The 12,568-nt window shown below is 56.3% G+C and overlaps 2 protein-coding genes across 2 annotated transcripts; both read right to left on the bottom strand.

Moving 5' to 3' along the window:
* Positions 1–2,676: 2,676 nt before the first annotated feature.
* Positions 2,677–4,850, bottom strand: BESB_009370 (zinc finger, C3HC4 type (RING finger) domain-containing protein; the record flags this gene model as incomplete). The annotated part of the gene is made up of 2 exons (XM_029359691.1): positions 2,677–3,295; positions 3,742–4,850. 2 exons carry the CDS (start codon positions 4,848–4,850, stop codon positions 2,677–2,679), a joined length of 1,728 nt encoding a protein of 575 aa, XP_029222604.1.
* Positions 4,851–8,394: 3,544 nt separating this feature from the next.
* Positions 8,395–12,287, bottom strand: BESB_009360 (uncharacterized protein; the record flags this gene model as incomplete). Its single annotated transcript, XM_029359690.1, has 5 exons — positions 8,395–9,375; positions 9,791–9,985; positions 10,428–10,685; positions 11,029–11,391; positions 11,820–12,287. The coding sequence occupies 5 exons, from the start codon at positions 12,285–12,287 to the stop codon at positions 8,395–8,397; spliced, it is 2,265 nt and encodes a 754-aa protein (XP_029222603.1).
* Positions 12,288–12,568: the final 281 nt, after the last annotated feature.

The raw sequence follows: 12,568 nt of genomic DNA, 5'->3' as shown, positions 1-12,568 counted from the left end.
TCTCTCGCGAAGCCAGTAGCCTAGAGGTCGTCGTCGTCGCCGGTTGCTAATGTCGAGAGCGGCGTATGGACTGTGGATCAGACCAAAACACTCTGAAATGGATTTTCAGCTCTTGATTTTGAGGCTGTCACACTGAGGAAGACCTCGGCGGGAGACTCAACTCTGTCGAGGGAGATGCTGCGATTCTTCGAGTGCCGGATTCGTGCTTTCCCAGCTCAGGCGAGGGAAGTAGTGCGGAAGCTAGACGAGGACGAGCTGCTGACAAGCGAGGCTGATCTCCCAAAGGGTCGCAAGCGTAGCCATATATATATATATATATATATATATATATATATGTACTTATACTCGCTGGTAGAGTAATCCGCGTAGTCTTAAGAGAGCTACACGCATTTGAAAAAACTGCAAGTTGTGCGATGTCCGAGGAACGAAATCGAAGGAAGACGAATCCACGCGGTCCTCTCTTTCTGATGCGTGTGCGCTGCAGTCTGGTCAATGCATCTGCATAAAGTGTCTCACAGGAGAGGGGGCTAGGCGCTTGCCAGTGGTCTGATGCAAATGCGTGTAGGGTGTGTCTTCTGCTTAACTGCTAAGCGTAAACGACGCACACCCCGAGACCGCGCGATTTGGCAAAGTTTTTCTCGGTGTTTCTATCTAGAGATGGGGATCAAATGGGACAGAAGGTGGTTTTCTGGCGGGCTCGCATTCTGGATAGCTCACAACAAAGGCAGCGCTCTGTAATTCTCGGTTCTCTGCGCCTCGCGAACACCAGAATCAGCTACCGAGGCCGGCTCCACGGGAAGACTCGCCTGTTTAACGTGCTCCGCTGCCTGCACGAGTGCGGTACATGGCCTGTGGGGGGAGGAAGCGACACGAGAGCGACGCCTCAAGTGCTGCCGCAGCAGCTTCGCCGCAGACGATGCCTTGACGAGCGATTGAGAAGTCGTTTCGGCGTTGGTCTGCGAAAGAGCGACACGCCCCGTCGCCGAAAAAAAGACACACCGACCTGGTACACTCTGACTCTCTCTACGCAAGCTTAGCAAAATTCTCCTCTTTGGACACCGTGAGGAGGCGGCAGAGACAAATACAAAAATCGGAAATACCCTCGAGAAATAAAAAACCGGACGAAAGGAAAGGGTGCAGCTGCTGCAGACGCGCTAGTATACAGGACTCCTCAGGTCACGTGAGGCCTAGACAAATACAAAAAACCCAACTACTCCGGGAAGAAGACCAAGAAAAAAGGAATCTGTGGTCGCGAACGGAGAAATACCAAAAACGACGTCGGGGGCGAGACCCCCTACCCCAACCCCCCAACCCCCCCCCCCCGCGCTTCCAGCTGACAGCGCGCGTGACACGAAACGTTTTCGCCTCGAAGTTTGCGAGGCGGCCGCACAAGCGGCAAGCGTGCGCGGAGGAACCCGACGGGAGAAAAGGAAATGCGGAAGGGTGCGGAAGGACATGACAACTCAGGGTGCTCGAGTCTGGCGGGACCACGACCAACGACGAGACCGCACCCGAGCGCGACGGTGAAAGACTTCGAACGAGCAAACAAAACCCATCAAAGATCAATCGCGGAACGGAATCACAGAGTGGAACGCGGGAGGGCAAGCGCGCCACCCATGAGGGAGAGGAAGCCAAGAGAACGCGTGAAGCAACACACCGTGCAAATCGGGATCATATTCATCAGAAACACTCTGGGATCGCGGGCTGCCTGAGGTTTACACAGACCGCGTCGCCACACAGCCTCGCACTCTGTCAGGCAGTTTCCTGACGTGTGCCGCAAAACCGAAGCATCTCCGACCTCAACGTTGAAAGAAACGTGGAATTCCTGCGTAGGCCCCCTTCGCCTTCCTTTCCCTCACCCCCTAGTTTTACGCGCGGCACCCAGTAAGGGTCGCGAAATGAACAGCCAACAAGACACGCACGCGAGCGCGTCATCTGCGCACATGCAGACGTGACGCATGCAACATGCATGTACGTAATCCACTATATATATGGATATGGATACTCATGTAGTGCGCGTTTCCTCGACTTCAGAACGACGACGAAACACCGCAGGGGCAGGCCATGGCAACTGCGTGCTCTGCACCCAGAATTCGTCTCCAAACAAACCTCGGTTACGACGTGAACACGTGGATCACACTCACGGTAGACCAGCCTTTCTCTTCACCTCCCGCCTGTCACGCGTCTCCAGTCTTCAAGATCCACGCTCTCACTCTGTCTTCCTGCGTTCTCGCGCCTCCCCTCCGCGGGCGACCTCTGCCGAATCTCTCAATCTTTACTCCCTCTCCACTGGCGTGCACAAGCAAGCCAGTGCGGCACACCCCCCCGAGCTGACCAGCTGTACGTACACTCGGTGCGTCCGACTACATTTTTGTCACAGCCGTCGCTACCGTCGCTGTCGTCCTCCCAGCCCCCCCCTCACTGCGTGCATGCACGCACTCCGGGGTCCCTGGCGCTCGCATGCTTTGCATGTTTCCTCCCTTCGCCTCCACTTTATCTCTCACGTAGCTGAAGACTCTCGCCGCCACACCGCCTCTGTCGTCGTCGCCTGGCGTTCAGGCGTCTCCCAGGCAGTCCGACAGACTGCCGCCAGGCGACTTCCCGATGCGCGCGTCCCCCTGGTTCAACGAACCGCGACTTCGCACGACTTGCCTCTTGCCAGGGAAGACAGCCTCGTCACACGCGATAGAGGCGCGGAGCTGGTGACGTGCCGCATCCGGCGCTTGGGGCCGCGCCCGCCGCGTCGTCGGATGCCAGTTCGCCGGCCGCGTCGTCGGATGCCAGTTCGCCGGCCGCCGGTGCGGTCTTTGCTGTCTGCCCTGCTTCCCCTTCTGCTTCGCGTGCCCCTCCTTCCCTGCCGTCTTCTTCTGCGCAACTCGCGCCGCGCACCTCCGCCTGAGTCGGCGGTAGGCCGCCTTGAGAGTCTCTCTCTTCGACATCCCTCGCCGCGGCTGCTAGGGCCGGAGCGAGGGCCCCGCGACTCCTTCTGCGCCTCCGCCGCCGTCGACTGCCTTCCTCCTCCTGCGGAGACCGCGCGGCCTGCGCTCTCCCGGACGGGAGGGCGCGGCGAAAGCCGCTGTCTCTTCGGGGTCGCTCGGCGCGCCGCGAGGTCGCCTCGTCGTCAGACAGAGGCGCACTGTAGACGGTGCCTGTGAAGAAGTTTACGTGGCAACGCAGCGGACAGCTCGCATGGCTCCGCAGCCAACGCGCGATGCACGCGCTGTGGAAGAAGTGCTGACATGGCAGCCGACGAATCAGATCGTTCTCCTGGAACTCGCAGAGGCAGATCGCACATCTGAAAAAAACACGCACCACGCCCTCAAAGTGAACAAAAGTCACATTTCAGAGTCGCCCGCGAAAAAACGCAGCCCGCAGCACTTACCACACATAGCTCGCGGCGCTTCGAGTCGCGGTGCTCTCGATGCGAAAAACACCACCATGCACACGCGTGGGAGTCCATAAACACACGCAGCAACCTCCGTTATGCGAGGTGAACATACATTTGGCAGTCGTGCACGTCTCCACAACCCGCGTTTCTATTCCCCGCCCCATGAACCGTGTTGCGGCAACCCCGGGAACATTCCTCCACGCGAACGAGCGTGTGCGTCCCAGTGGACTCAATTGCCAGGCCCTGCCCCTCAGAGGCCAGCAGCAAACGCCTCGTGTCTTCTGCTTTTCCTGCTGAACTGCGTGTGCCTCCGCTGAACTCTAAAAACAACCCTAAGCCTCCATTCGGCTTACATGTTCGCATCATCGACGCCAGATGTTCTGTCGCGTCCGCCGGCCACAGCCGCGACGGGTCGCGAGCCTTTTTGTTTCCGCGTGAATCGCTTGGGGAGTAGCCGTCTTTTCTTTATGGTTCCGCCGCGTGTTTTTCCGGCGCTCTTGGGATCCGCGTGTCCCTCTAGGCCAGCGCCGTCGGCAGGCTCGTCGTCGAGGCCTGTGTCGGTTCGCTCGGCGGGCTCGCAGGTCACCGCGCTGGCCGCGGAGGGCCAGTACGCGGAGGAGGGGACCCACTTTTCCTCCTTCATTCGCTGCAGGATCTTTTTCGGCAGCGCGCGGCCGCCGCGCGGTTCCTCCACGAGCATCTGCTCAAAGTGCTCAGGAGGGGAGCAGAGGCACATGAAGAAGGTGGTGCACACGCAGGCGAGCAGCAGGATGTGCGGCCCGAGGAGGGAGAGGAAGGCGAGCACCAGAATCGAGACGTAGCGCAGCAGAACGGGCGCCTGCGTGACAGACGCGTTCGCCGTCCCGCCGTGGTAGTAGGACATGTGGAGCGTCGCGAAGTAGACGCAGAACGAGACGACAAACAGCAGGCGCCGCGTCTGGCACAGCGGCGAAGTCAAAATGCGAATTGTGTCTTTCAAGACCGACCGATGCCACCACGCATTCTGAAGCGCGCGCACGGACAGAATGAAGCGGACTCGGCAGGCGAGCGTCGCGAGGCTGAGCGCCAACATGACGGCAAGAATCGGCAAAAACGGCGCGTCCTCCTGCAGCGGCTTTTCGAAGGTGCATGTGTATACCAGGATGCCCAGATGGGCGGTCACCAAACACGCGGACACCGCGATGAACAGCAGCTGCTCATAAAACAGAATATCGAGCAGCCGCCGCACGTCCGCCACGTGTCGCGGCAGTGGCACTGGATGACAGCTGCGCCGGCCGCAGCATCCGTGGAAAAAAGACACTGGCGAGGACGGACGCTCAGCGGCGGAGAGAGACGACGCCAAAGGAAGCAGAGGACGCTGCTGCGAACGCCGGACGGGGCACAGACAGGCAGAAAACTGCGCCGCGAGGCTGCCGCCCGCCGGCCCCCGCCCTCCCACGGACGGTGCCTCTGCAGGATCCATTCTGTTCTCGGTGCGTGGAAAGCAGCCAGAGACCAAACAGGAGGACCGGAAGTGAGATCCAGCCGGAAACGTCCTCAGGGTGCAAGAAACACAACGAACGAGAAGAGATCGCAACTATCGGCAACGGACATCTGCGCGGCAGGGCTGGGCACTCCAGCCGTGTGGAAGACGCACGCTTCTCGTGACACACGGAACGATCGGACGGAAGAACAATTTCCAACGAAAAATCCAAAAAAGGCCACCGACAAACAGAGAAAAACGGAGAGAGGGGTGCGGTTGGTCGCCCCTATGGGGCGCCCAAATGAAATGCTGTCATTGTGCTTTTTCTCGCCCTCGGGAAGCCGCCCTCTCGCTGTTATTTATAGACAGAAACATGGACGAAAACAGTAAAAAACGTGACACGAGTTTCTCCAGCGAGAAACGAAAAATCCGCGTCCCCTCCTCCTGGCTTACCAGGAGAGAACTCGCCCCGTCAGCCCAACCCACCGCAGTTCTCGATTCCCCGCCTATTTTGGCCTACAACAGAACATGAACGCGGGTTAGACGGGACAGCAGGCGGAAAACAAAGGGACGCTGCAAACGAAAAAAAAGAGAAAACGACTTTCCTTTGAAAAAAAAAAGCCGGATCGGCTCGTTCACCATACGCGCTGGGTCGCAACACCGTCCTCCTCCCCTCTCCCAGGAAAACGCGCCTGGCAAGGTTGAACAGCGTTTATTTCCGACGACGCTTTCGCCACGGAACTTCTGCGCGAGCTCGAAGGGAGACGAGGACGGGAGCCCTGTGAGAAGGATGTGACTGGGGAGGAGGAGAAACCAAGCAATCTTTTGTAATCTTTGCCACTGCGGACCGTGAGGTCTGAGGCACCCGTTGCCAGCGTCACGCACGACGGTCGAAGGGCTGGTCGTGGCGGCTGTTGGCTCACGAGGAGGAAGGAGTGCGAATGACCCGTTGCCCGTACGAAGGATAAGCGCCTCACTTTTTCAATGCCTACCCTGAGAACGACGTCCGACGAGAAGACAAAGCATGCACAACAGAAAAAAACCGTTCAGACGCGCGCCAGCGACACGATACGTGGTGAGCAGGTCAGTCGTACGTTTCTGTAACGCGTGCGCGAGCACGAGACAGCAGAACGCGTGAGCAACTGAACGCCGCCGGCTTGAGTTGTTCGCTGGAAGCGCCTGGGTTGGGTCGCCTTTCCGGATCAAAGCTGACGCAGCCAAAAAAAGTGGTACGAGAAAAGCAGCCGTTTAAAAAGTGGAGAAAACACGCGGGAAAGATCTGGACGGCCAGCGATGGAGCATATCGCAACCGCGCACACCGCCACCTTCCCTGCAGTCTGCAGAAACCCGCGCACGGCACGCGTGCACTCAATCCCAGCCGTTCACTGTGCTCGGTGGCAGATGTGCAGCGGGAGAAAGGCATGCTGCCGTGCACACACGAAGGATTTTTCCCTCCTGTATGTGGTGGCATTTGCACAGCGAACGAGAGCTTTTTCTCGCCTGTGCCGTGAGCGGGCGAACACCCTGCCGGAAACACGACACGCCGTAGCAGGCTAGCAAGACTTCGCAGGGCGCCACCGCGAGGAGTCGGTATCTAGCGGGAAACCGGGGAGTGTGTGCCGGTCGGTGCTGCTTCCAAGACAAGGATCTTTTCAAAGGGCACTACAGCAGGCGGAGCTACTTAGTTCCCATGACAGCGTCTTCGGCAGGCACGGTACGAAAACCATCTGCAAGCATGGCGTGTGCTACTCGTCGCGGCAGGGCTTCCACGGGCGCCAGTCGGACTTTACTTGCGGCTGCGCAGACGTCCACTGTGGCTCTCGCGAAAAAAGCAAGCGCGATTTTAGCGGACGACAAGTCTGTGTTACTATCGGAGAGTGAAGCTCTCCGCAGGGTTGAGGAGTACAGAGTGAACGTAACGGCCACGCAGCCAGAAGGCACAGGCTGGACTGCAAACGGGTCTGGGATACGTAAACACGGTTGAAGCGCGCTGAAGCAGGCGTAGAGCGGCCACAGTATCGAAACCCTGGACGCCCTGTCGCTGCGACATTGGGCGTGTAGGACGGCTCACTCCTCTACAACAACTTGGAAACCTTCTTCTTGCAGCAAGCTCCAGGATAGCCATGGAACGCTGGGGTTGTGTGCAGTCATTCAGTGTATGTCAAGGGCAATCTTCACTGCCCAGCCTGCAGACAACATCCTCTCATGTCATCCAACATAGCGCGTCTGTTCCCGCTCTGCCTGTCCCGGTGTGAGAAAGAGCTCAGTCCATTCAGTATGCCGAAACGACCCACGTGCCACTTTTAAAATTTCCGTCGAAAAGCTTCCTGGTTAAGTTCAGTTCCTAAAGACTATACCGGCCATTTTTTGGCAAAGCAAAGCAGGTAAGGTTCCGCGGGAAGGCGACTGCACTATGCGGTGTAGCAGGGCCGTATAGGCAAGATGTAGGCAGACTGCTGCACCTGCCTTGCTGTACATGACATCCGTTCGTAGCGCGTTGAGTACGCGCAGACGCTCAACAACACGGAACTGCATCGGCACCCAATGTCTACGGACATATTGCCACCATAGGGTAGCAGTTTGTGCAGACCAGTCCATCGATTGCTGCGACCAACCGAAATATACTGGATGCGCGGCCACGTATCATCCTACGTCAGGAAGGTGAAGAACAGCACATAAATGTTGCGTAGCAACGCGCTATATGCCATTATAAAAGGATCTTCTTCGCATACGGGCGAGAAACTGTCTCTCCGCCAGAGCGAAATTGTAAGTGGTGATGGGAAAATGCCTGTTTACCACGTTCCTGCTTGGCGGGACACACCCTACCGCCCATAACGTGCGGTGCTGTGTGTGAATCAGCTGCCGCGCTCCATCTGAAACCGAAAGGAACACCTGCTTCACATAAACTTTCGGGTTCTGCATGGCGCACGAATGCAAGAACCTGTCCACGCCACCGGCCATCGGAAATGCACTCACAAACAACGAGCGGGTACATCTGGTGAACGCCCTCCGTCCTGGCCACGCCATTCGGAGCGTGTGTCGCTTTCCTTCGCCAAACGGCACTCCATCTCTACTCTACACGCTTCTTGACACGAAACTTGATTCTCTTGCTAGGGATTCACGCTCAGCCGTCCCCTTGATTTCTTCTGCCAGGGGGCGACGGCAGTTGCCAGTCCCTCCTTTTCCACTTTTCACAGCAGAATCGTTTGATGTTGGAGTGCTTCCTGAGCTTCGAAAGCCGTCACTATGTGGGCGTGTGTGATTGAGTGTATGGACTACAACGTGCGGAACCGTTCCCATGGAAACGTTGCAGAGTAAGGTTTTACGAGATGAGTGATACCTACGCAACGGTCCGTATACAGACCAGCATACGTACATATATCCGTACCGCGACGCAGCACATGATCTGCAGCGCAGCAGTATCCGAATGCCGTTGTCAGTCGTGGGAGGCTTATCTCCAGACACGCGCGATGTATCTCGTTCGCCGATGCGCCCCTTTTTTCTGCTACTCTGGGTTGTGCCTCTGCTTTCTTCCATGTGCTCGTTAAACCTCCATGATCCGCACAATTCCTGTCGCAGTGCCAGTGATGATTTCCCCGGGTCCGACTTGTGTAGCGGCGTAGATGGAATTGACCATTGGCCCCACTCCGATGTTGTAGTAGAACTTGGATTCTCCTGTCCACCAGTCGAGCGCCTCGAGCGTCCACATGCCTCGCATGGGTGCAGCTTCGCTGCCGAATTGTCCTCTTTTGCCGATGCCGTACATCAGTCCAGCCGTCGCGCTCATGGTCGGAATACCATTGGGAATGGACACTTCTTTGTTTACCCAGGTGACCCGGAGTGTGTTATCATCAGGGTCGAACTCGAGCTGCTCCACGCCCTTCGGCGCATCTCCCACGATGACAGGCCACGCGTTGGTCAGCGTCTCGGCTATTCTTGTAGGAACTTCGCCGCCACCGAGAAGCAGTGCTGCAGGGCTTCCGAACATCTTCAGGACGTTTGGGGTTTGCTTCAGTTCTTCCGTCGGCGTGTTGTTCACGACAGCCAGTCGCCATCCATGGACCAGCACTGACTGCTCGCTGCTGGTGTGTTTTGCATGTTTGTCGCCAAAGTTGATAGGATGTGTAGCCTTGATGTCACCGTTTGCGGCGTCCATAATCAGCACGTTCATCACGTCGGCATCATCGGTGATCACGACGTACTTCTTATCTTTTTCACCCATAATCGACGGCGTGCTGCCCGAACCTGCGCCGAGACGCACTTGCTGTGTGCCAGCCACCGCCGATGTTGCGTACGGCTTCTCCCACCTGATCTTTAGGCGCCGTCCATCCCAGTCGACTCTGTGCATAAACTTGTCTGAGACAACGTAAATCCCGCCCTCGTCGTCGCAGGCCATGTTGTTCGAAACCTCCAAATCTCTGTCGTAACCCACAGACGTTCCAAGCATCAACCAATCCAGCGACCGCTGGAAGCTTCCTCCTTTGATGTTTCTGTTCAAAACGCCGACGCGGCCATGGCTCGTCGCCTGAATATGGAAATTGGCAAACATGGTAGACAGACAAAGAACTGCATACTGCTTGCCAGACAAGGGATACAGAGCGTTGCGAACGTCTGAAGGTAGTCGTGCCAGCCTCTTTATGCATAAGCGTCGTCAGCTGTATGCATATGTTGACATCGTAATTGTACGCACGCGTGTGCATGTATGAATATTTCTTGGTACAGAGGGGCGCTCGCTTGCAGAGTTGCAGAGGTGTTCCTTATCACCTCATAGGACGTGTAGCCGCTCCCATCGGCGCTCGCCCAGCGACGTCGAGGACGTCGTCTCGACCTGGCGCATCTTAATCCGCCACCAGTGTACAATTACAAGTCCACTCGCTTTGTTAAGTACATGTATACGTACACTGCGGCATTCAGGCGTGTTTGTGTGAAGTCGGACGTACCCATACAATGTGTCCGTCGCTACTCATGCAGAGAGCGCGAATAACTTCTTCGGGTCTCTGAGGATACCGGATTTCACTCGCCAGCTCGTTTGTGATGTCAAATTTCTCCGGATGCATCATGACTTGCTCTCCATTCGTGCCCGGCTTGTCGTAGTATGCTTCAAGGTGGTCTCCGGAAGAGACGACGAAAATCTCCTAAGGAATTGCCAACAAACAGAGCAACTCTGCCGCTGCTTCGTTTGTAGAAGCAACTTGAGTACATGAGTACATACACATTCTGCTGCGATAAACAAGTTAATGGGGAGACAGTGAGCCGGCTTAAGTACCCGCCCGTTTACGGAGAGAGAACCGCGCCGTGAGTTGAAGATACACACACATATACGCGGACTGGTACTAAGAACGTCCCAAGTCCTGGAGACGCACATCCCTAAGACTGGAAGGCAGCACGAAAGAGGCAGCGCACTCGCTGTGCATTTATGGGTAGAGATGAATAGATCTACAAGAGACGAGCGCATGCTGGCATCGAGGCGTACGCAGATGCGCAACAAGCAGAAGCGGGTGGTGAACAGTCTCTGTGTTTATGTGGGATTGCTGGCTTTGACTCTGCCTTCTCGCGTCCCGCTGTGGCACTGCTCACCTCCTTGGTCAAGAGTGCATATGCGCCATGAAATTTGTCGGCGAACACTTTTTCTACAGGCTTCGCGACGTAATCAACGAGGCGGAGAGACGACTTCCCACGCGCCACCTTGAATATGGTTGTCCAGCTGCTTCCCCAGAGGTACTTCTGGTCCGCCGTGTAAAAAAGCGTGATTGGATTGTTTGCAATCACTGCTCGGTTGAGGAAATTGTGTGTCAGCCGTCGCGATCCATCCGGGCCTCTGTATGGTGAACTGGCCTGTGGTACGCGAGCAGTGCAGGCAAACATTCCAGATTACACACAGCAGTAACCTACGATCTGACGAGACATCTATATACTGGCGGGAATGAACTTACAAACACAGAAGTATGTGCCTTCAGACATGGATGTCTACACGGATGCAGCAGACCTCGAGATACAGGTGACGAGATCGCTACGACACTGAACTTCTTCGTACTTTTAAAATGAGCGTGTGCAACTGCCGCCCGGGTGCGCACCTGCAGTAGAATAATGTATGTTCAGGCAGAGAGAACACATACACATGCTACGGCATACGATTGTTTTGCGCTTCGACGTGCGATGCAAGGGTAATTAATTATACCTGAGCGAAGCCTGTTCGATGAGGAGAAGACCAAGGGCTTGCCGCTAGACCCTCACTGACGCCTGGCATCGCCACCGGCGGCAGTTGCATGGTTTTGAAAATCGACGCACCGACGACGTCTCTGTACTGCTTCAGAGTTTCTCTGGAGAGAGGCTCTCCGCGGATCACGTTGTCAATGAGAACCTCGACAGACACCTCCTCTGCCTCAGACGCTTGGTTGATTTTCCGTGGAGCAAACGGAAGAGGCGGAAGACCGTGCAGCCCTAGTGCAAGGTTCAGTTTCCGCAGTTCGCGCGACTCAACAGAGGGACCCGCTTCCACCGATGCAGACTGTTGTTGGCCAGTCCAGTGGAAAGAGCCGACCTAACATGGCAGTAGGCAAGAAATCCATCAACCTCGACCGTTGTTACACGTTTTCATAAATGCATAGGAGCACAAGCAAAGCAGCTCCTAAAAGATAATGAGGTGCGGTATGCGTGCGAACGTAATCGCCAGTACACACACGCTCTCTGCGGAGCCGCAGTCGCAGGCTTGTTCACGAACCGACCGCTGGAGCGGCACCTGCCTATGCAGAAGGTCTGCCACTTTTTTACTATTTAGGCGTAGTCTTCACTGGCGTCGGGGTCTTCGACAGGCCATGCGGCATGAATACAACACTTGAGAGAGGCCGCGTTCGAGCTCCTCGTCGTAGCAACGCTAGCTCTGTCTTATACACCCGCCAGTGCTAGAGCGACGTCATCGTTGTGGATGCTTTTCGCTGACAGCGGGTTTATATACGCTGAGGTCCGCACCTCTCCGACAGCGCTGATAATCGCTTGATCCAAGGGGGAAATGCTGAAGGCGCTGAACGAGACGGCTCGCCTTCTGCCATCTTCTGCGGGCAGCAGGATGCCTTCTTGAAGCACACCCGGAAGAATCGAGTTCGCAGTTTGAGCCACGGTCCGCAGAACTTTTTGTCCGCTCTGAATTGTGGAATTTAAGATTGCACTGTCATTTAGGTATGCGGTAAGCATGCTGGCTGCGGAGTTCTCCGCAGCTTTCTCGTCGCCCCGAGCTGTTACACTCGAGGACCCGCCGCTCAAGAAGTCTATTGGGAGACGGGCAAGCGGACTGAACGCATTTGAGATGAGCTGAGAGACTTCTGCAATCTGACATGACACGGGAAGGATGGGAGGAGACGTTGAGAAGGACGCCAGAAGCAAAGAGAGAACGCAGGCACAGAACGCAGATGAACTCGTCTTTCTTCCATGTACCCCCATTGTGGCGAACGCGTGTGGCGCACAGAACACTGGTCAGCGTATAATCCTCGAGCAGCCTTATGTGTCGCGTGCTTGTCTTCTTCGTTTCAGCCTGTTGGTGCCTCTCTGTGCTCGCTTTCAGTTCCGCTTCCCTTAGTTTGTCTTCGAAGACGCAGAGGTGATTTCGAGGGGCGACAAAATCGGATGGCGTAGCGCAAACGAGGTGCTGTGCTTTGCTTGCTTCGTAGGGCCACTGACACCGAGAAGACGAAGGTGAAGCGCGAGGCGAGACTCAAGGTGGT

The sequence above is a fragment of the Besnoitia besnoiti genome, chromosome I (assembly GCF_002563875.1).
Source record: "Besnoitia besnoiti strain Bb-Ger1 chromosome I, whole genome shotgun sequence".
Classification (NCBI taxonomy): domain Eukaryota; phylum Apicomplexa; class Conoidasida; order Eucoccidiorida; family Sarcocystidae; genus Besnoitia; species Besnoitia besnoiti.
This window is presented reverse-complemented; position numbering and strand designations above follow the sequence as displayed.